This window comes from Festucalex cinctus, chromosome 10 (genome assembly GCF_051991245.1).
Source record: "Festucalex cinctus isolate MCC-2025b chromosome 10, RoL_Fcin_1.0, whole genome shotgun sequence".
Taxonomy (NCBI): domain Eukaryota; kingdom Metazoa; phylum Chordata; class Actinopteri; order Syngnathiformes; family Syngnathidae; genus Festucalex; species Festucalex cinctus.
This window is the reverse complement of record NC_135420.1, coordinates 8,464,019-8,487,414: the sequence shown is the minus strand read 5'-3', so window position 1 is coordinate 8,487,414 and position 23,396 is coordinate 8,464,019. Positions and strand designations below refer to the sequence as shown.

Here is a 23,396-nt window from a genome sequence, read left to right as displayed (position 1 = left end):
GACAACTTCCACAGTCATAGCAACTCTTGTCTTTAGTCCCAGGGCTCGATTTCAGTGCATTGTCTTTATGTCGTCCTCTCTGGTTTAACCACCATGTGTCCCAATCATAATTGACTAAAGCTTTTAATTATGCAAACTGGGTGAAGTTTGAGACCGTCAAATATCTCACGTTTGCCTAAAATGCTCGCTAATCGCTTGTGAATTTTTATTCTTCCCCTTTTCATTAGTTTAAACTAAATCGATCCCTGTTTATTCTGATTTGATCTGATTTGGTTGTAAAACCATTCATTACTTAGTACTTTCTTTAGTTACCAGTATTAACCTTTCCTGGTTTGTTGCATGGACAGAGCACTTGTTCCTTCTGGAGCTGCACTGACAGTGCATGATATTTTTTGGGAGATTGTGGAGCTTTATTTTTTTTATTGTTTTTCTTTATATCCGTCTACCTTTGCATGGTTTATTTGGATCCTCCACAATCTATTTGTGTTCTTGAAAACGTTTTGTTGTTGGTGCTTCTGCCAACATCAGTGTTAGTTTGTGTTGTTTTTCAACATTTTGGAAGAAGTTAATTCTGATTAAAATTTGTTCTGTTTTCTCCTTTTTGATTTTCCTGGTTCCCGACCCCCTCCTTCCCACTTTACTTAATTGTTTCTTGTGGTAAGTTTCTTTGTTTTCGGGGCTTCTCACATTTCATTTCATTATTAGCAGATGACATGGCACTCCGGAATGGATGTACAGTAGTTTATGATTTAGTAAATTAGATTTACTATTATTTATTAACAGCCTATCTGCTTCTTATGTGGCATATATTTATTTATTAGTTGCTTCTATTTTAAATCGGTTGGTGCCGGGTTATGGGAATTTTTTCCATGCAAACACTAATCTGCATTTATGACTTGTTTTAGCAAGACTCGCGATGGTTGATATTCAATAAATGAAACACAAAAGATATTTCCTAAATATATTTTTTAACGAAATATGTTGCTGGTTGATGTACGAACATTGGGGTGGTTGTGGTTGATGAGCTGTGGTTACTTTTAACTAGTGTTGTTCCGATACCGTTTTTAGCCCCCCGATACCGATACCCAGCTTTGCAGTATCGGCCGATACCGATACAAAAGGATATCTTAGATGGGCATGCAGTGAACTTGTCGCATATCAGTGAATGTCGTGCACAAGCAAGACACAAGAAGCTGCATCCAAAATCCTATGTTAGTATAGGAATTAATGGTATCGGCATGTTACTTGTGAGTACTCACTGTTACCACTATTTTAATGCAGTATCGGCACCTCTGCCGATACCAGTATCGGTATCGGAACAACACTACTTTTAACATGACAGTAAAGTTTGTGATATGTAGCCTTCCAAGACAGTACATTGTAATCCCTGAGAAAACACCCAATGTAAATTATAACAAGTCACAATTTAAAATGTATCTTTAAATCTTAAGAAACTTATTTAATTCAGAGCAATTTAGTCAGTACCGTCATTTCCGGACTATAAGCCGCGACTTTTGTCACACGCTTTCAACCCTGCCGCTTATACCCTGCGGCTAATTTATGCATTTGTTCTAACGGCCGCCAGGGGAGCTCGAGTAGAACAGAGAGTGAGACAGGTGGAATATATGTGTCGTGGAAGACTCATGTTTAATGTAACTTTGCACTTTGTGCATGAATAAAATTAGCATGATAGTCTTATAGTCAGGTGCAGCTTATGTATGTACAAAATGCTTTTTCCTTTAGAAATGTACTGGGTGCGGCTTATAATCAGGTGCGCTCTATAGACCGGAAATTACGGTAGTTGTGAAGCATGTCAGGTTCTTGCATCACAGCTTCAACAAAGGTCAAATTAGCAGTTATTGATTCACGTTTTTTATGCGTTTTACTTGGCATATGTTATCTGAAACAGTTACTTGGCTATAAATAGTCACACCAATATAACTTTGCTGTACTGTAGTCCCCTATTGGCCAACATAGTGATTAATTTCATTTTTATTTTGTGTAATGGAATCCAGTCAAAGTTGACTCCCTCGAGAGATTACCACTTTTTGTGATTATTGTGGATCAAAAGAAAAATTTTGTGATGTGATTTGCGTTCCTATTTTTATGTTTAACTTACACATCTTTTCTCTCTCATCGACAGGATGGGAAGAGGATGTTTGGAACATACTTTAGAGTTGGATTCTATGGTTCTAAATTTGGTGACTTGGATGAGCAGGAGTTTGTGTACAAAGAGCCAGCCATCACCAAGCTGGCGGAAATCTCTCACAGGCTGGAGGTGAGTTTATGACATGGTCAAAATGCCCGCTTGCTCTCTCCCTTAATTCATTTGCTCCCAATAACGTGTAAATATGTTTGTTTTTTTTAAATGTTTTAAAGGTCCCAAAGACGTATTTATAAGGTTTTTTGTTGTTGTTGTTTTTTTGTTTTTTGTTTTTGTTTTTTTAATGCTAGAACATACAGAAGGCTTTGATGCAGCCTCTCAACTGCAAAGAACGGTTGCAGAAATGGTAGTTATTACACAAATGGCCAGCAGGTGGCAGCAGAGCAAAGGAGATCAACCAGAGCCATGTAGAAAAAAAGCTAAATTACTCACAATTTTGAATAGATTTGTGAAAACTGATGAACCTTAGCTCTCTTCTAATGCTAATTGCTGCAAAACGGAAACAGATAGAAACATACTTTTTTTCTTGATGAAAGAAGAGACTTTAATCTTTCTTTTGATAGGTTCCATGCTTTTATAGCAATAGAACACAATATTCTGTGGGCCTTGCAAAATCAGTCAAAATCCAGGAAAACAGCCGGGAGTGAACGGGATTGTTTCTGTGAAAATGGCTGGGAGTGAAAGAGTTATGTTGAATGATAAAAGCTGTTCTTTTGTTTGTTTTTAGGGTTTTTATGGGGATCAGTTTGGGGAAGATCAAGTGGAAGTGATTAAAGACTCCAACCCAGTAGACAAGTGCAAGCTTGACCAAAATAAGGTTGGTTGGCGTGAGACACTCAGCTCATATATCAGTGCAGCGAAATGCAAAACTAACCTGTCCATTTTTTTAGGCCTTCATCCAGATCACATACGTGGAGCCTTACTTCGACACATACGAGATGAAGGACCGCATCACCTACTTTGACAAGAACTACAATTTGCGTCGTTTTGTCTACTGCACCCCCTTTACGCTGGACGGACGGGCCCACGGGGACCTGCATGAGCAGTTCAAACGCAAGACCATCCTGACCACCTCCAACGCCTTTCCTTACATCAAGACACGCATCAACATTGTCCACAAAGAGGAGGTACATCGGACAAGATGAGTTCGCTCAGTTTGATTGTATCCAATGGTATGAACAACTCTTAATGTCCCATTTTCAGATTATTTCCACTCCCATTGAAGTGGCCATTGAGGACATGCAGAAGAAGACGCAAGAACTTGCCTTTGCGACCCACCAGGACCCATCTGATGCCAAGATGTTGCAGATGGTCTTGCAGGGCTCAGTGGGCACCACTGTCAACCAGGTGCACTTTTCCAAAGACATTCGGTCAAATGAATTTAAAAAGGGCAATGTGTCCTTCAACATTGAAACAAGTTTCATATGTGTGTATTGTTCAGGGTCCTTTGGAGGTTGCCCAGGTGTTCCTGTCCGAAATCCCCGCTGACCCAAAACTGTACAGACACCACAATAAGCTACGTCTCTGCTTCAAGGACTTCACAAAGAGGTTGGTATTTGTCAAAGTTAATCAAGCTGTCCTATTAAAAACATGCCCTTTGGCTGGATTTACCTTGCAAGTCCAAGTGCCCGATTCCATTTTAAACCCAAAGCCCCACTTGAACTTTTAGACTATGTGCAACATTTCAGGCGTCAAAAAAAGATTGAAAATTGGTAGGGATGTAACGATATCCAAACATCACAATATGATATTATCACGATATGAAGGTCACGATACGATAATTATCACGATATTGTGGGCGGGTTAGCGATATTTAAAAAAGATCACAATATTGTAAAAAAGAGAGCTCATGCTAAAAAAAAGCACAATATTGTGCTTTTGTCCATAACAACAATGCATAGAAACCACCTACAATTTCTAATCACAATATTGAGGCGCTTACTTGCTAATGCAAGCACACATTGATTGCTTCACAAGCAAATTATGTTCCCCTTCATCTGATAATTAGACTTAGACGTTTATTTAACCTAAATGTTGTTGTCTTTTTGATGTTTGTCTGCCCCATGTATGCACCAGTCACCGAGACAAATTCCTAGTAAGGTGATCTAATCTCTTACATGGCAATAAATTTTATTCTGATTCTGATTCTGACTTAGACTTGACTTTATTGATCCCTTTGGGATGGCTCCCTCTGGGAAATTTACATATTTAGCATAGATTTTAAACATAGAAGGCCAAAACAGCCCTAATGAAAATTAAATTGCACTAATAAACTAGCCACTAGAGGGTGCTAGAACTGCACAAATGGAAATCAACCTGACTTTCTTAACAGATGTGGTCCTTTTAAATATTGTGAACATGACGACGACGATATTGTGGCAGTTTTAATATCACGATATCACGATATTGCCCTTATCGTGACATCCCTACCAATTGGAATTTGTGAAAAATAAACAAAACCTTACTCTGCAAGCTGAATTCTTGCGGTATTTGTAAGTTCACAAACTCCAGAGAATACATCTTATACCGAGCCTGCTGACTTTCACCAATCCGTACACCTTTTGTACGGACCAATGTCGTGTTTGGGGGCGGGATATGCAGTTTAGAGAGTATTTCTAGAATTATTAGCTTTTTTAGAAGTTTAGGATTTCTTTATCGTAGTTTTTATTGACATTATAGTTGCGACCAACATCAACAAAATGCTATCCCAAACTCATATTCAATCACCAATTTAAGATGCTAAGAAATCGCTAATCAATTATGTCATTGCCTGAAGCTAGCTGGGATAGGCTCCAGCACCCCCCGCGACTAGAATTGCAACAGGTGGTTCTGCAAAGTATTAACTCAGGGGGCTATTTTTTGTGCTTCCTACTTTTCCGTTTATTTATAACAATTTGTTTTAAATACAAATTTTGTTCCACTTCACGATTGCGTCCCACTTGGTGTTGATTCTTCACCAAACAAAAAACAAAAACTAATTGTGGCAAAAGGTCAAAATGTTGGAGGTACTAATACTTTCACAAGGCACTGTTTATAAAACAACATATTTTCAAGGTAAGAAGTCTGTTTGCCAGAGTAAAAATATATATTTTCAAGAAAAAATTGTATATTTTCAAGATAAAACATCGTAATTTTGCAAGAATAATAGGCTGTGGTCTCAAGCAGCTTGAGCCAACACACAGTTATGGCAATTAACACTTCATTTGGACTAACCTTCCTTCAGGTGTGAAGACGCCCTGCGCAAGAACAAGAGTTTGATCGGTCCTGACCAAAAAGAATATCAGAGGGAGCTGGAGAGGAACTATCACCGCCTGAAGGAGGCGCTGCAACCGCTCATCAACAGGAAGATTCCTCAGCTTTACAAACCTGTGCTACAGGTCAACTCACACAGGTACTGATGTTGTCTTTCCTGTGAGTGATAATCAGGTCAGATGGTTTTGTACATTGGATCACAAGGTTTGATTTGTGTAGCTTTTCTCCAAGTACTCGCTTGCATTCCAAAAACATACATGTTCAAAAGCACAAATGAATAATATCTGGCCAAATTTATTTGGAGTCAGTAGCGTCATTATTCAATGAAGGGAGCCTTCCTAATATTTGTCTCACATATTTATGCCAATAAAACTAAACAATATGAAGAAAAGTTGCATGTGACAAAATCACTTTGACCCCGCTCAGTCTCATTGACTTCGCCAACAAAGTCACAACCTTTTATGTTGTTTCTGAAGGTTCAAAATGTAAACTTGTCCTTCCTCTCATTTCCAGAGATTCTTTCAGCAGATTGAGTCTTCGCAAAATCGACGTTTGAAGATGGAGAGAGTACATACACACAAAGCGACACCAGAAGATGCAATATTAATTTATTCTTGAGTGTAAATAGCAGCGTGTTGAGAATGGGTCACAGTGTTCGTTACTGAAAAAGGCTTCAAGTGTTGCAACTTGGTACGTCATTCCAGTGTCTTAACATGTTTACACAACTCAGTCAGCAGGATGAACAAGTGGATTGGATTTTAAAGAGACACCTTGACCTTTTAGATTTGGGGATCGCTTTCTCCAGAGGCTGCGTTGGTATAATGTAAGCCTTTTCTCGAGAGGTACGAGACTCGGCTCGCCGTGAGCTCCTAAGCAACCGGTACCAGGAATGTTCACATCCCGTTATTGGTTCCAAAAAGTGCCAAAAAACTTTTTACGCCAAATTCTTCAACTAAAACATGTCAAGGTGTCTTTTTAATAATTTGTTTTAAAAAAACTGTATTTAATTCATGTGTGCACTTTTTTTTCTTTTTGTTTCTGGTGTAGCAATTTACAACTTGAAAGATAAGGTTATGTGGGAGAGGGGTGAAAAAAATAATTTTGGGAAAAAAAAAAAAAGTTATATTGCTTAATCACGTTTTTGTTAAAACAATGTTTTAAAGTTAGGTACTGCAAATGTATAATTCTATGTAGTTCTGTTTTGTTAATTTTAAATATTTTACTAAATAAATATTTTAATGTTCAGGTCTTTGCTTGTCAATTTGTGCTTCCGATTAAGATTTTTTTGTGAAAAATCAACATCTAGTGGGACACAATAGTCAACTTTAAAGGAATTTGATTTATTATTATTAGTAGTAGTAGTACAAACAACTGAAAAGTACAGCATGCAAATTCATTCACCCCCTTTTCTCTCAGTGCAGCCATCCGTTTCCAGAAGTTACCTGAAGATTTCTGAATGAGCTAATGTTGACCTAAAGCATTTAATAAATGTTTGCGTATGACATTCAGAATATTTGTTCATGTCAAACTATTTGGTCATTCCCCCTCCCCCCATTTTAAGTATGCAAGTAATTAACTGATTAGAAAAAGAGAAGCATGTGCAATGGATAAAAATGATTGAAGACATCCTCATAACATTAAATGTAAAAAAATAACACTTAACAGGTGCTCTAAATTTGGCGGGCACAAAATGTTAATAAGCGATTGTGATTAATCTGATTAATAAATGTAATTGTTTGACAACGCTAATAAAAAAAATTTCACAAGCTTTGCAAACCGAAGACCAGCCTGTCCCGCTGAACTTCCAGCCCAAATAAGAGCAGTGATAAGAGATGCCACCAAAAGGACCATGATCACTCTGGAGAAACAACAACCTTCAGTTGTGATCATTGTTCAAATTTATTTTACAACAGGTTATTCACATTTGTGCAAAACATGTTAATTCATAACTTGGTTTATTTTGATAAACAGACCACATTAACAAAAACAGAATGGTTTTGAGAACAACTGTATATTCCCACAGAGTGGCTTGCTATTGCTTTATGAATGGGAATGTGCCTGAAAGTTGAATAAAACACTTGAAGTGATTGTAGAAATTAGTATAGCACTTTCATTCAGTAAATGTAAAAGTTAACCCCTTGGGGGGAAAAAAAACAACAACAAAAAAAGCTTGTAAGCCCCAAGCATCTTAAAAGTCCAACAAAAGTACTTGGCCATAATGTGGGGAAACAACAAACAACGAATGTTAATCCTGGCACAAATCTGTTTCCAAAAATAAATCTTGCAGAGATTTTGCTGTAAATGTGTGAAGAGCTTAAACTATTAATCATGTTCTATTTAGTAAGGCATCACAGCATACCTTTGTTCCATTCAATGTTTATATACGGAGTACATCTTGGGGTAGAAGATGGATGGTGGTGTCGTCAATGTGCCAACTCGTGCGTTCTCTTGTAAAAGAGCAAGTAGGGTGTTGAAGAGGAGCAGGTCTGAGGGGAGCAGGCTTGGAGGAAATGTTCCTCCTGTACCAAATGCACTTCCGAATCATCGAAAAGCAGCCATTTGCCTTCGTACTGGAGCAGGTTGCTTAAAGCGCGCTGTTCCGAGGCGTCCTCTTCCTCACGGGAAGTTGCCCCGTGCTCCTCTCCAGGCTCCGCCTCTTTTTTAAGCTTGGCTTCTGTGTTTTGTTTGAGAGTTTTCCTCTGCTCTGATCCGCCTTCTGCCGCCTCCTCTTTGTGCTCGACGCCGGTTCGACACCGCTGACCTCCCAAGAGTCCGACCCCGCCCTCCGGAGGCGTCTTATTTCCTGGTTCGCCGCAAGCACAGCTCGCATGTTGCCTGACGGAGACTTCGCCGTCGTTGCAGTCCCGCGGTTCTTCTTGGGACTCCTGCAGCTGCTCCCTTTCACTCAGCCAGAACTTGGCATCTTTCAGGCCACTCATACGGACGTAGGCGGTGTAGTGGCCGCTGCTGATGGACACGCCGCTGTGCATGACCACGGCAAAGAGCTCGTAGCGGTGGCCCTTGCTGGACGAGCGTGGCATGCACCACTCGTCCAGAGACAAGGTCAAGGGCGTCTGCAAGGGCGTGTTCACCTTGGACAAACCGCCGTACGGGTCCATTCTAGACGAGGGAATAAACAAGCGTGAGAAAAGAGGCTCAAAAGCGAGGAAGGTGAAGTTGCGGCGACTCACTCCAAACTGCTGGCGGAGAATCGTTTCAAATGAATGGTGACCACTTCGGGAGTTTTGTCAAACAGAAGACTCCTCTCGGCCTCGGCGTAATGTCGACACGTGTCACAGAAGTACTTGTCCTCTCCGGCGATGCGCTCCACCGACGCAAACTGCGCAATGGCCCTTTTCAGGGTCTTCTCCTCCGGTTTGGGGTATGGAGAAACTGGAGACAACATTTTGGTTTCATGTTTTTGTTTGTTAGCTGATTAATTGTTGACTGAAGAAAAAAATAGGTCAATTCTGACTGGTGCAGTAGTGATGGACAAATAAGGGTTCTTGAAGCACTTGCAGTATTTGTTGACACCTCTAGATGGTATTCTCGGTTTAAATATGCAGTGCTAATTTAATTAATTCTCATTGCACTAGCCTTTATCTTTAAACCTAGAGCACCATCTAGAAGAGATAAAAAGAAATATCACAAGTGCTTCATGAAGCTTCATTTGTTCATAACTACGGTGCAGATCTCGTTCTGCACCACCGTACAAATTTAGGTTATAGGTTGTTGCTTTGTTTCAGATTTCGCTCCGTGGAACGAAGGTTTATTCGTACTTGTAACAGCGGTGGCTCCTTCTAACCTGAAAAGAGGTCATCCGGGCTGTCGGGTTGCTCCTCCAGCACGGGGACGCTGATGTCCTGGAAGTCCTCTCGCCTTTCTGTGAAGCTTTCGCACTCCAGGCAACGAGTCCGTAGAACCAGCTGGCCATGGAACAAGCGCTCCATCAGGTCTAAATCGTCTGCAAAGACACAACCACGAACATTTACTGATTTGATTTTACGTTCAGGTGTACTTGACAATCGTTGATGTCATACCTTGATGAATTGGCCCGTTTGGAATCGTGACCCCCTCACATTTCTTCTCATCTTCAGTTTGGCCTTCGTCAGCTACATCGTTGTCTTGCTCCGTTTTGATTGAGCTCCTGGCAAACGTGGACGTGAGCTTCCCGACGGTGCGAAACATGGACATGATGCTCGGCTGTTTGCCAGCAGGCTTCAGCCAGCCCAGTTTGCTGCCTTTCTTATTTCTTCCATTAGCCTCTTTGGATGTTTTCTCATCACTGCTGCTCCCTTCTTCTTCCTTCTTTTTCTTTTTCGCTTCCACTGGCTCCTCCGTCTCTCCAGCTTTGTCCTCAGGGTTCTCCACAATCTTGTGACGGGATAACTTACTTTTGGAGCGGGTGAGAGGTGCACTCGACAAGTGCTCCTCCTGCGCAGATTTTTCAGACTTGGGCTTCTTTTTGGTATTTCCCATCTCGGTATCGCTTTTCCTTTTCCCGGTCACCTGACCATCCTCATCTGCGCCTCTTTGGGATTCTGACACGGAACAGCTGACATGCTCCATTTGGACCTCAGTCACATGGTCCTCCTGCTTTAGCTCCTTCCCGATGGTGTTGCAGGCCTCCTGGATGTGTCCCAGAATGCACTGCAGAACCTCTTGGGCATCATGCTGAAGATAGCCTTCATACATGGGGTTCAGTTGCCTGCAGGACACAATGTAAAAAAACTCAGCCATGAGTAAAACTTACTTTTAACTCTTTGACCGCCAAAAACGGTTAATGACGTATGCTAAAATCCTAATCAATGGCGCCATAAACGTTAATTGACGTTTACTAAGTTTTTTTTTTTTTCTCTCTCTCTCAATGGGCAGTGCAATGTCTTGTGCAGCACTGCCTGTTCAATGGGTTGTGGAATCAAAACACCAACTAACTATGGCCAGCAGATGGCAGCATTGTATCTATTTTCAATGGGCTTACGGTATATGAATTTACAATGAAACATGACGGATATGATGAAATTGAACGTTTTCAAGGATGACGTGAATGATCAAATCTACTTCACAGAGCGTCAATAAACTTAAAAAAAAAGGTGCCTAAGTCACTGTTGTGCAAACATTTATCTTTTCAATGTCACTCAAATGACCTATTTTCGAATGGTGATTACTAAAGAACAGAATAAGGTAGAAAGATATTTTTTTTATGTTTATGTAGTCGTAGCGCTCAATATTTTGTTTGCGTTGAAAGATGAGTGAAAATGCTCGAAATCGGCTGGCACTGTTGGGGTTGTTTTTTGGATAATGTTTGGCAGTCAAAGAGTTAAATATGACGAATCTCAAATATTCAAGTTTCATCTATCTATTCATTTTCTATGGCTTGACGTCATTAGGCTTGCAAATGAGACAGCCGACTTTGGATGAGAGGCCGGGTCAAGCCAACCGGACGTTTTCTTCAATAATAATTTCGTTTTCTCCCAGCTGAGTATTTTCAACGAAGTGCACCTGAGTGTGTTCAGAAGTTTATGAGGCGACGTGTCGAGCTCTCGTCTACTGAAGCTGACGGCGTTGAACAGAAAGTTGGACTGCAGCTGCTCCACGGACCTTATCAGACTGTGGAAATTCTCCAGGAGCTCAATTTGTGCCGGTAATGACTTGGCCGTGTCTCCTGTGGGCTATAAATGAAATGAAATGATGCTTCAAAACAAAGTTCTGTGCTATTAGCGGGCAAGAGTCACGAGCATCTTAGGAGAAAATTGTGCTAACCTCTTCGCATTGTTTCATTTCTTCAGTGGGGTTTTCCTTCCTTTTTGATAACTTGCATAAGGACTTGATGCCTTCTTTTAAGCCCGGACAGTAGTAGAGCACCTGCAGGAACAATCAGAATTTTTGGCATATAAAAGATTTAAGAAACTGACTGACTTTTAAAAGTCAAACTCCAACTGAAACGTGCTGAAACAGTGTGCCCTCATCATGCCCACATTCAGCCATTCATCCATCTATCCATTTTCTATATTGTCCCAGTCGATACACACATTGTCACTTGGCTCTCAACGAAGGTGTTCCCATTTATTACTTCTTCCCTACTTGCTGACTTGGTGCAATGTTTGGCTAAACTATCATCCCTCCGTCTTGCAGCAAAAAAAAAAAAAATCAAAACCATGTATTTTCCTCACTATAAGACGCACCTAAAAGCCTTCATTTTTTTCTAAAGCTGACCCTGCGCCTTATAATCCAGTGCGCCTTATATATGGATCAATATTGAGCCGCAACAGGTCTCGCTGTCAAGACGCTATCGGTGACCCTGCACGATCGGTGACAATCATGCTCAGAAGATCTTGGATCACTAGCTAATACTAATACTTTAACTCAGAGAAAATAATAAAACAGCTGTTTATTCATTTTGGGAGTGAATTGAGTTGTCAGAGAAGCTGGTTTGTAATCTATTAATAAAGTTTGACTGACCTATCTGACTGTTTTGTTGACATTCCCTTTAGCGCAGCACCATCTATTGGATGCATAACGTAAACCCAGCCTCTACTGTAGCGCCTTAAATATGGAAACAGTTTTAAAATATGTCATTCATTGAAGGTGCGCCTTATAGTGCGGAAAATACGGTACTTTTTTTTATTTTTTATTCTTAAGCATTTACCTTTTATATATTTTTATTTTGTGTTATTTTCACAAATTGTGGGACTTACTGGGCTAACCTGGGGACCTCTGGGATTATATTTCGTACCATGTCATCTAGAAATGTGTGTTAAGACAATAACGAAACCCTTGAATGTTCGCATCCTTGAATAGAATGTACTTTTATCGTACAAGCAACTGAAAAAACAGAAACAAATACTGACTGTTCTTGAGCGTTTTGCCCTCTTGGGGGCAGTCTGGTATCATACATCCATGGTGTACTCAGTGAGTACAGAAAAAAAGTTACCATTGAATTCTATTAAAATAACTCAATTTTCACACATTGGGAAGAATGTGTGCCTTTGTGTAGTGTTATATTACCTGTCGGTATGTGTTCCCACAAAATTTGTGTGTGAATATTTGGTATTTGAAGGAAAAACACTCCCAAAGTCGCTAACTGCCAGTTAGCATTTGAATGGGATCTTCCCTTCACTGTTAGCATCAGCGCTAGGCTAGCAAAAATGAAGCATGTTTTGCATTTAAATATACAGTGGATGTTATTCTTATTGTCGTGTGTTTAGTTTTACAGAACTCCAACTGGGATGTCATTCAACAGCTTAAGGGACGCTTGGGAAATGTCTTTTGTACAGGTTGTAACTGTGTTCGGTTTTGTTGCACCTTATGGTACAATGACGATAAAGCTATTCTGGTTTTGTTTATCCTTTTTAGAATTGCATGGAGCTGGAGCCTACCCTAGATGCCAAAAACAGACTACATCATGGATTGGTCACAAAACAAAAAATGTCATGTGGTACAAAAATGGACACCAGGTTACAGCTGCACTAACTGATTTTCATTTGACTGTTTTATATTTATGGCCTACATGTGTTTTTTTTTAATACAAAATTTTACAATTATGACTTTACTACTGTGTCTGTGTAGTTTGGTATAAAAGACTATGACAGGTTACGTCACCGCTGCAGGAACAAAACACCGTGATGAACCAAGGATTTTTGTATTACTTAAAGGTGGCAATTCACCTGTAATATGCTGTTCAAATAGCAGGTGTTGCCACCGTTGCTGAACCCCACAAAAGGCAACAAGTCCTCTCTCTTCTCCCATGAGAGTGGGGGATGATCTGGCGAGCTCGGTTGCGGAGATGGACCAGGCACTACCTGATCACAGCTGCTGAGCAAACACACAAATATGTAAGATTAACAGATGATGAGATCGAGGATAGATTTGTTTCACTGTGAACTTGGTTTTAATGGTCTGCTTAACCCCAAATTGAGGTTACACACCTGAATCAATTAAAATTAAAAATGTTTACCCCTGTATATTTGTCAAAAGAACACAAGACACACATGTACACTGACTTTGCATCATCTGCTTGAGGTTGAGAGAAATCCAAGGCTCGTTTAGTTTCCTTCTTCTGGAAGAACCTCAGTGACAGTTTGTTCCTCTTGATGGGGCTCCCCAGCGAGGCCACATGTTCGCCCTGCAGACCTGGCATCTTCATACTTCACAAGCCTTTCCCTTCAAAAGAGTTGCAACGTGTCCAGCATATAACAAAAAGAATGTCATTTGAATGGGCTACTACATCAAAGTTTCAAGCATAAACGTCAGGGCACACATGACTACGTCTCAACTAGGCTGCAAACTTGTAGCTGTTATCAAAGAAGGGGATGGTTCTAGAAATAAAGCCATCAAAGCCAGTAACAGAGTGCGAAAGAATTACACCACTGTTGGTTCTAACCATGACGTACAAAGTGACAACACTTACTGTCATTGCCGTTGTCGATGTTTTTGTAGCAAAATGCACATAACATCGCCGGCAAAACTGGATCACTCAAAACCGTACGGAGAGAAGTTTTTCGGAACTCCACTTCAAGTAATCGAACTCCAAATCAGTAACAAAGTCACATTATTCAATCATAAAGCACTCCAGATTTAATCCGAATGTATTTTACTTTAGTTTTCCATTGAAACCGCAATTTAATCGACGCTGCACAAGCGCTTGGCGCTTTTTCCTCCACTGTAGGGATCCGTGCCTGACTGTTGCATCGCCGGTGTACCTTTGCCCACAATCAAACATTGAATAACATTTAAGCTAAATCTTTCAACTGTGATAGTACCTATATTAAATACTAGAACTCTCATGGCGAATATAAGACATGAAAATACGTAATTACATTAACATTTTTCTACATTTCATCTGGGCTTTATATTAGACACCAATATCTAGTTTAGGCCCACCGGATAGTTGGAAGCCATTTTTGTAGTCAACAAGTTACTTTGGCGAGAAGCGGAAGTACATTAATAACGAAAGTAAAAATTAAGCGGTGACTTGTCTGGAGCCAAAAATAATTATGGTATTAAACAAAGTATTACGTTTTGACTTGGCATGGAATGATGAAATAATAAACTGGAGTCGAAGTTGTGTTTAATAAACTGGAGTCTTGTGTGGCTCCCATTAAATCCTGCAGATGGCGCTGTGGGAGAAAGTTAGTGCACACAGTACGTGTTAATTTTCCGTACAAATTCTTCACAAATCCTGTCGTTCAACGGTTCAACGGTACAAAGGTATGACAAGACCACATTTTTTTACATTACTTTACTACACCGCTCTTTAAGTGTAATACTGAAGTGAAAGGAAATAAAATTTGGGGGGGGGGGGGGGGGGGGGGGCGGCGTGGCGGGGGGGTATATATATATATATATATATATATATATATATATATATATATATATATATATATATATATATATATATATATATATATATATATATATATATTAAAATAAAACTGCCATGCTTGCATTTGAAAGTTAAAAGATACAAACTATTCCCCAATGAACGCGTTAAAAATCAATGCCCCCTATTAGCCAGCAAGGGGCACTCTTGTCAATGACACTGCCACGCCGTCCAACGGCGTCCAATCGTCCACAGTCACTGGAGCATCTTCACATCTGACAGTCAGCCCGAGCTACCTGCCTACGATTAGCACGGTAAGATACTATGCACGTTTTATTGGCCTTCTTATGTTTTTAAACCAAAGGGAAACACTGCAGAATCGCTCCCATGCCAACGGTGCAATTTAATCAGTTGCGATGTTCTAAATAAGACGGGGATGGAGAATAGTTGTTTACCGAAGATGCTCGCATCACTTTAATGCGGTTTGAGGAAAACAAATGAAGAATGCAGGGTGTTTAATAATATCTCACGTGCATATCAGTGCGGTGATGTTTTCTTCTACTGCTGCGGCTACTGCTGCAGCAGCAGCAGAGTGGCTTCGTGGACATCAGCAACTACATGCATCGATGGACTAGTAGCAGCTGCCAACTACCTTAACCCGCTTTCGGCGTCTGACTTAGTCACCCAGTGATGTTGTGATAGTGATACTACTGGGTGAATTGCACTAGTAAGAGGTGCCGTGGGGATGTAACGTGGTGGTAATAACTAACAGAGCTACTACTTGCTTTCGTCATCATCATCATCATCATCATCATCATCATCATCATCATGTTTCTTTTGATTCTGGGCTACAGTAATGGTTGGCTTTAACAGAAAGTAAGGCTGTGTGCATCTGTTAGATACTATTACTGAATTATATTTACGTTTTTTTTTTTTTTTAGTAATGCAGAGTAATTTGAAGGTCAGCAGGTGTTTTAACAAGGATGGTCACTTCAACTAAACCATGATGCATTTTTCACAAGCAGTGAAAGCAAACCACTTACAATGTGTGTTGTTGGGAGAAAGGAGCTCATTTTGGTCATTACATACAAACTGTCAAATAGTGAGTGCACACATTAATTTTGTGGCTACCTAAAGGCTTCCCAAGAGTCAAACCCTCAGGGCTACTATTGAGGACCATTGTCAATGCACTGTGCAGTAGAGTTGGACTTTATCAAGGCAGGCTTTGTCTCAAGAAGCACGGGACTCACATTGGCTGGAGGAGCAAAGGTGGGAGGGTTGACAGTTCAAAAGCCTTGTGCTCCATGATATGAAAAACACCCCCCCTTCATTCTCCACCCACAATATTTCCCAACAGGGCAAGAGGGGTTGAAATGAAGGCATGTTGAGCGATAGGCAGAAGTGCACTCCAAGAATGTTGCATTTCATTACATGCTACAGTTCACTGGCAGCATGCCACCTATTTTTAGTAAACTATTCAGCAAATTACACTCCCTTCCATTATGTGTAGATGTTAACAGGAGCAGGTTATACGGTATGTGTTGTGGGCAAAATGAGATATTGGCCTGCACATTGACTACTTTGCTCTCTGCGCATAGTTTGAAGTAGCCGAGAGACTCCCGTGTGAAGCAGGCTGAAGAGGTGGGTGTATCCACTCAGCCGCTCTGATGTTAGGAAGCCGTAACCCTTCCATCCTACTCAGTCTGCCCTCGACTCTCGCTGCTATCCTGTTTCGCTCAGTCTGCCTGTCTGTCTGCCCTCCAGTGGAGTTTCACTTACCACTGTTCATCAGCACCAAGGATATACAGTCACACGAACGAACGCACACGCGGACACACTTCTCTCCTCGTGGGCACGCTTTTGCAAACAATTACTGTGGGAAGAGCTAGAAAGTGAGAATATAGCACTGCTGAGGCGCCGTTATTTTCCAAAGGATTTCATAAAACAAGCTGCAGAGGTAAGGGAAGATCAAATGTGATTCTTTTTTTTTCTATTGTTCACTCAGTTCCTTTCTCGGTTGTTGATGTGGTCCCTTGTAACATTTTTACCCAATGTTCTGCTCTTGTTGTTGAATTCTCTTTTACTCGATTTGATTCACTTGCTTCATGCTGTCTTGTACCATATATTTTATGTACCAGTGTCAAAGCATTTCATTTTCAAGACTTTCGTGTGCCTTTTTATGGCACTGTATTTGTATCCCCAAGCCCACATTTAAGTTTATATCGACCAAAACCCACACATTTTGGTTCTTTCTCCCGCAGTGTGTTGAAGTTCTTCTTTTGCTTGGCTGTTTGTTTTGTTTGTTGTCGTTTTTGTGGATTTATTTGAACGTACGTACTGTCTTTCATTCTTTTTCCATTCTATTTGTCTTTCATGTATCTCGCTACGCCAGGTGATACCATTCCCAAAGCTTGTCGTTATCTGTGCCAGTTTTGAGTAAAGTTACCTGCTGGCTTGACTAATGTCTTCCAGCTGGTGCCCAACACGTGCACATGTGCACGCAGTTACAGTACACACATTTGAGGGAGTAGGCTTACTCTAATCAGATATGAGGTACAAAAAAATGGAAGGAATGGGTTTTAGAATGATAATATGGGCTCTCAGAGATCTGCATTCATTCACTCTGCATCACTGCTTTGCCTGCATTCTCTCTCTCTCTCACTCCCTCTCTCTCTCAATTTACAATCTCTCTGCCTTCCCCTATCTCTGCTCTCTCAGCGTGTGCATGTATTCACAGTCAGCCTTGGTCACTACTCTGCATGTGTGCCACACAGAATCGGCCACGGTTGGTTGGCAAACCACAGCTAGACAACATTAAAAAGGCGATGCATTCCTGTTATAAAAGACGTGTTTACAAGAAGCCACAGTGCTCTTATCTATCTATCTATCTATCTATCTATCTATCTATCTTCCACCAGTTTTAAATTGCTTTACCATAACTCCAAAGGCTCAATAGTTGTAGATGATATTCACACACACATATTGTCATTTGTTTTACTCACATTTGTGGCCAGTCGGTCGCTCTGTGCGAATGTATGCGTTTGTGTGTCAGTATGATTTCCTGGGAGGTGCTGAGAGGTGATTCATTCTCGCTCAGAGGCTCACGGCTTTTAGAGGCCTTGCTGTAGTGACGCAATGATGTGTGATTTGCAGAGTGGCGCTGACAGAAGTATCTGTGAGATGTGACAGGGAATCATACGCCCACGGTTTTCTTTTAATGACCATCCGATGTGAAAGTTATGTTGTCCAGACTCCCGCTTTACTTTGGATGCATAGTCATAGGCATGCCGGTACTTCTAGAATATTGTACAATCCGAACGTATCTGATTGATCAAAACTGGTGGTCCCCAAAATCATTATGTAAAGTCATCATCAGGTTGGTTTATGCATGACTCACACAATGTTTATGACAATGGAACCTCAAATTATGAATTTAATTGGTTCCGTGTGCCTATTTGTAACTTGAAACATTGATTGATTGATTGATTGTTCCCATTGAAATGAATGGAAATGCAATTAATTAGAGTTGTGCATCTCTCCACAAAAGATGATGTGGTTTTCGACGTGATTGAAGGACCATTCGATTTGAAAGTGGACCGATTCAATTCGACTCAGTGGAATTACAATTCAATTTGATAGGGTAGAGGGCACTTCCAGCTCAGTGGCGGAGTGGTAGAGTGTCTGCCCTGAGACTGGGAGGTTGAGGGTTCAATCCCCGGTCCGGTCATACTAAAATGAGACCCATTTGTCTCCCTGCTTGACACTCAGCATTAAAGGGTTAGAATTGTTAGTTAGTTAGATCACCAAATGATTCCCAAGCGCAAACCCTGCTGCTGCTCACCGGTCCCTCAGGAGCTGGGTCAAATGCGGAGAATGAACTTTGCACCACTTAGGTGGGTGTGACAATCAGTGGTACTTTCCCTTTCAACAGGGTATGATGTAATGAATATTTGTTGTCATTTTTACATCTGGGATGAAGTTGTCAGAACTATAAAAGTGCCATTCCTATCTGAGATATATTTCTCCAATAAATGATGATTTGATATCTCGATATATTTCAAAGTGGAATGATTCAATTCAGTTTGGTTCGATGCACTCGAATCTTTTAAATGAAACAATGGTTTTCTGGTTCAAAACAGTTTTTGTTATATCTGTTCAGCCTCAAAATTAACATGTCTGCCAACAGGGGACTTCTGGCAACTTCGATTTGGTCAATGTATTGTGCCTAGGTGGAACTTTCGCCTTGTGACAACATGCCGGGATGGCTATTTCAATAAATAACATGCTGCACACTGTAAATATATATACATATTTTAACTAAATGAAATCATTTTTGGACTTCTATTAGGCTACTTGTCATTCAACCGCTATTAGCTATGTGGATGAAAGCGGAGGTGGTTATGCAACATCCGTTTCTGCCTTAACCTGTGGAGGGATACAACTAGTTTTGCACGTTGCAAATCATTGTTTACACAGCGCAAGAAAAAACAAGATGCCCACTCGAGATGGTTCTACGTACCTGCACCCGGCCTGTCTTGTACCCTCAACTACGTCTGCTCATTCATTTTCTGCCTCCTGAGCAGCTCACTCAACTCGTGCTGCTCCTTCTGCTGCTGATCCGCTAGAATGGAACAAAAATCCAGGCCCCTCCTCCAGACTGGTTGGTGTCACAAGCTCAATGACTATCTGAACTATTCTACACCTCATGCTTTAAAAATACTAAAATTAGTGTACTGTAAAGAAGTAAATTTTCTATGAAAATGTTGTGCATATTGCATAACTCAAATTATATACAGTTCCACTGTATTTCCTAATTAACTGAATATCATGAATTAGGCCATATTATTTTTGTTGCTCATAGAGGACAGACATTGAAGTTCTGTAGGAAAAATGTAGCATCCTAATCTGGATGTCCATGCATGACCACCTTGAATTACCACCTTACATGCTCGAAACACAACTAATGTATCATGAGTTTGTGTTATGTATCGTAAGGCATTCTTTCTATGACAAACATAAACATTGTAGTGTGTGTGCGTGAACGATAATTTGATTATGTCATTCTGGTTATCCGTCCTTACGAGCCTTTCGGCCTAATGCGGCTCACGTTCGCACATACAATGATGTCATGGGGGTCTCAGAATTAAAATAACTTTGTCGGTCAACGCCATGTGTTTGTATACATGTGCGTGTTAAAGTTAGCATGATCGCTTAAGGGCAATAGAAGTGAGAATTGTTATGCTATTATGACGCCTCCTTGTTGATGCATGGAGACAGAATGGGGGGACAGAACGTTCCGCCGCTAAGCCGCCACTGGAGGTAGTCACTGGCAATAATCATCGCAATTGTGCTTGACAAAGAGCCCTGCAGAGCTACACGAGTTTGACTCACTGGGATTTATTTTGGGTTGGTTCATCTCTACAGTATTTAGAGTTATTAAAAGTGATGTTCTTTCATCAAACAAGTGGTGGAGGCTGTCTAAGGAGCTTTAGGGCTTCTAAATCGCTTCTGTAGGAGGAAGAGGGACTCCCTAAAATCTCTTTCTGTCAGTCAAAGAACATCCAAACCCCTCACTGAGAACACACAGATTACAACTGGGACTAAACACAAACACACACATCACTGAGTTAAGGCCCAGGGATAGGAGTTCTAATCGAATTTTGTCAACACACCATTTCTCAGCTGTACTTTCAACTCTCTTTTGCCACATATTGGTGTCCGAAAGCTACAGGTGGATCACTTCCTATCTGGAAAAGCAATTGTGTCGTTATTGATCCTGTAACTATATGCTCTGTAAAACGCACCTGACTGGCCATGTAATAAATAAAGATTGGAAAACCCCAGATTAAGTTGTTGGGTTGGGTGAGACTCCCAGTGGTTTACTGAGAAGTGCAATAATACCCGTAATTCTCGTACCTTCAAATTTTGGTCATTTGCTCACATTCAAGCTATCAGCTTTCCTTGAGCGGTTAGCAAGTATGCCTCATAGCTGAGAGGTGCCATTTTGGGATCTCCGCTTACTGTGCGGAGTTTGAATGTTCTACCTGTGCTAGTGTGGCACTATGGTAAACGTGAATACACAGAAATAGTTGCCCCCCCATAATTTAATTTTATTTACATTCATGTTTAAAAGTCATTTTCTACTGAGACAACAACTGTTTAGTGTCTATTTGACATCAAAGTGCAATATAAGTTTTCGCCACCAGATGGTGCTTAGAAGCTTGCGTATCCGCAGTGTATGACTGATTGGCGTCGAGGAAGACGAGTCAGTAGAGGATGACGCATGACATGGTCGCGCACCGCGAACACTGTTTAACTGGTGTATTATTGTGCTTTGACAGGTAAGATATTTTCTAAGTAAAATGTAAATGATAGACAATGGTAGAAAATGATTATAAGTGTTTGAGAATGTCACATGTTGAGCTAGATTGCAGAGGTACATGTTTAGAAGCTTGTAGAAGTGAGCCACGTACGATGTATGTTTGTAATGGCGGACACAAAGTCCGACGCGAACGCTGAAATGAACACGATGTCCGCGTGTGTTGAAAGGAGAGAAGTTATTGTAACTACTGCTCAGAAATGCGTATGATGTATGTGAAGAGTAACCGTAACCAATGTTAAGCGGTACATGTCTTGTAATGAGACACTAGTGTTACTTGTATGAGTGAGCTAAGCTAAGCTAATTGTAGTTATGCGAGAGTGTGCTAAGGACCACACGTGTTGATTTGTATTGGCGTGAATTCATTCATTAGCCAGTGATGGACGCCGTAACTGTCCACATTTTGTGTTTTGTATTAAGAGGAAATATATATATTGTTCTGGCAACAATAGAAAATATCGTTGGGCATTAATAGTTAAGTGAATAGTATAATAGTGAATTAGAACAGGGTTCAAAGCCACTGATGAATGTTATTTCAGTGTTTGTTTCAGAGTAAAATGCATTTGGTAATTTCTTGAAAAAGAAACTGTTCTGTATGTGAATTTAACTGTGTAATGGTAGCTATATGATTGTCACATGCTGCATTAGAAGTGTTTTCAAGCTATGTCGAGGAAGACGAGTCAGTAGAGGATGACGCATGACATGGTCGCGCACCGCGAACACTGTTTAACTGGTGTATTATTGTGCTTTGACAGGATACAGTTGAGAGAATAAAGAATGTAAATATGTTGCACGACAGATGACTTGGCCCATCATTCTCGTCTGTGTAACATATTTTGGCGAGCCAGCCAGGAGGTGGCGCTAGTGAGTCGTCAGCAACATCACCAACCACCTTCCAACCCAAGAGACGAACCTTCAAGAAAAAAATGGAAGCAACACAGCATCTGCGTGATGAAGTAAGTGCAGCTTTGTGGCAGTTGGAGAGAGAGCTTCTCGTGGAAGTCTGCAGGCGGTTGAAATGTCCCGGCCTGGACAGTGGAGAGTCTCAAAACCAAACCAAAAGGGCACTTATCAAGCTGGCAGAGGGCGTGTTTGATGACATTGAAGAAACTGAAGAAGAGGATTCGGCAGAACAATTCTATAAAGATATAATCACATACATCCAGAGATTAAGCGAAGAAGGGTGTCGAGCAGAAGAAATGTTTCCAGCAAGAGAGTCAGTGCCAAAGAAAAAGTCAGACGACATCTCCCCACGATCCAATTCTGTCAAGATGTTTGATTCTCCACTCAAAACGCGACCAGAGCCAACACGAACTCTGCAAGAGGTGACCTTGAGGAGAGAGTTTAGAATTTGTGGACAAATTGGAGAACACGGGCAGAAGGACAAGCTGTCCTACCTCAGTTTGGTACGTCAGATCGAAAGTGGGAGTGAAAAAGGACACTCAGAGATGGAAATAGTTGAAGCAGTAATCAGGGCAATCAGTCCAGGAATTCCCCTGAGAGACATGTTGGAGATCAAACGTGGACTGACACTTAGTAAGCTGTTCACCATATTGAAGGGACACTACAAAGTGGACACTGCCACCGAGCTTTACCATCAACTCCTTAACATCTCTCAAGAACCGAAAGAAACTGCTCTCAATTTTGTATTTCGTGCCATCGAACTCAAAGAGAAACTGTTGTGGAAAATAGCAAACGAAGAGACTGATGAACTGTACAGCAGAGCCACGATTCAGCGCAAGTTCCTTCGTTCCATGGAAACGGGGCTGCTGAGCGACTCCATTAAGTACCAGTTACTGCCTCTATTGAGTGACTTGACCGTAACAGATGAACAGTTGATTGAGAAAGTGAATGAAGCCTCCAAGCTCGAAAATGAACGAATGGAGAAACGAAAAAGGTCCACTACTGCGAAGGTTCCCAAGGTCCAAGAACTCCACACAGAATGCCAAGCAGTCCCGGCACCTGTTCCGAGTCACTCCAAGCCCAAAGAACCCCCAGCTGCAGTGGCCGTGAAAGCAGTGAAAGGTAAGGAGACAAAGTCAGACACACAACAGATGATGGAGGAACTACGTCAAGAAATGAAACAAATGTTTATGGCTGCTATGGAAACCAGGCCTCACACCATAGTACCAAAACCGAGAGAGAAAGGCTGTAAGAAATGCAAGGAAGAGGGGAAAGGAGAAAGCTGCTTGCACTGTTTCAAATGTGGACGAGAGGGTCATTACTCCCGTGGATGCCGAGCACAGAGAACGTCTGCGGGAAACGGGCAGGGACTACTG

The 23,396-nt window shown here is 41.0% G+C and overlaps 3 protein-coding genes across 27 annotated transcripts in view; 2 read left to right on the top strand and 1 right to left on the bottom strand.

The window, feature by feature from the left end:
* dock7 (dedicator of cytokinesis 7) overlaps window positions 1-6,665 on the top strand; it is a 58,897-nt gene extending 52,232 nt beyond the window's left edge. For 13 of the 21 annotated variants that reach the window (XM_077535209.1, XM_077535203.1, XM_077535213.1 and 10 more), the window contains 7 exons: window positions 2,144-2,278; window positions 2,892-2,981; window positions 3,055-3,291; window positions 3,368-3,511; window positions 3,606-3,712; window positions 5,388-5,555; window positions 5,930-6,665. In XM_077535209.1, the coding sequence (XP_077391335.1) occupies window positions 2,144-2,278; window positions 2,892-2,981; window positions 3,055-3,291; window positions 3,368-3,511; window positions 3,606-3,712; window positions 5,388-5,555; window positions 5,930-5,972 (924 nt within the window). In that variant the 3' untranslated portion in view covers window positions 5,973-6,665. The remainder of the gene's footprint in view (window positions 1-2,143; window positions 2,279-2,891; window positions 2,982-3,054; window positions 3,292-3,367; window positions 3,512-3,605; window positions 3,713-5,387; window positions 5,556-5,929) is intronic. The other 8 variants (XM_077535208.1, XM_077535204.1, XM_077535224.1 and 5 more) reach the window with 1 other exon arrangement.
* A 631-nt stretch (window positions 6,666-7,296) lies between these two features.
* On the bottom strand, window positions 7,297-14,254 carry usp1 (ubiquitin specific peptidase 1). 3 transcript variants are annotated; one of them, XM_077535228.1, is made up of 9 exons: window positions 13,827-14,254; window positions 13,420-13,606; window positions 13,084-13,231; window positions 11,180-11,281; window positions 10,919-11,088; window positions 9,457-10,124; window positions 9,222-9,380; window positions 8,608-8,809; window positions 7,297-8,536 (listed from the first exon to the last, which is right to left on the bottom strand). In XM_077535228.1, exons 2-9 carry the CDS (start codon window positions 13,560-13,562, stop codon window positions 7,840-7,842), a joined length of 2,289 nt encoding a protein of 762 aa, XP_077391354.1. In that variant the 5' UTR covers window positions 13,563-13,606; window positions 13,827-14,254; the 3' UTR covers window positions 7,297-7,839. The 3 variants fall into 3 exon arrangements, with proteins under 3 accessions (XP_077391354.1, XP_077391353.1, XP_077391355.1); XM_077535227.1 differs by having other exon boundaries at window positions 13,420-13,579; window positions 13,827-14,253; XM_077535229.1 differs by having other exon boundaries at window positions 13,084-13,228; window positions 13,420-13,579; window positions 13,827-14,252.
* A 720-nt stretch (window positions 14,255-14,974) lies between these two features.
* The window catches only part of kank4 (KN motif and ankyrin repeat domains 4), a 102,668-nt gene continuing 94,246 nt past the window's right edge, over window positions 14,975-23,396 (top strand). For 2 of the 3 annotated variants that reach the window (XM_077533581.1, XM_077533578.1), the window contains exon 1: window positions 14,975-15,052. The gene's annotated coding sequence lies outside the window, so the exon portion shown is untranslated. Of the gene's footprint in view, window positions 15,053-16,421; window positions 16,696-23,396 lie in introns of those variants that run through there. The other variant, XM_077533579.1, reaches the window with a different exon arrangement.

Bases quoted from the DNA above. Each gene is read 5' to 3' on its own strand.
- usp1 (XM_077535228.1), bottom strand. From the start codon at position 13,562: ATGAAGATGCCAGGTCTGCAGGGCGAACATGTGGCCTCGCTGGGGAGC. The intron at 11,089-11,179 runs GTTAGCACAATT...TTTCATTTATAG, and splicing joins AAATGAAACAATGCGAAGAG to CCCACAGGAGACACGGCCAA. The intron at 10,125-10,918 runs GTGCACTTCGTT...TGTGTCCTGCAG, and splicing joins AAACTTCTGAACACACTCAG to GCAACTGAACCCCATGTATG.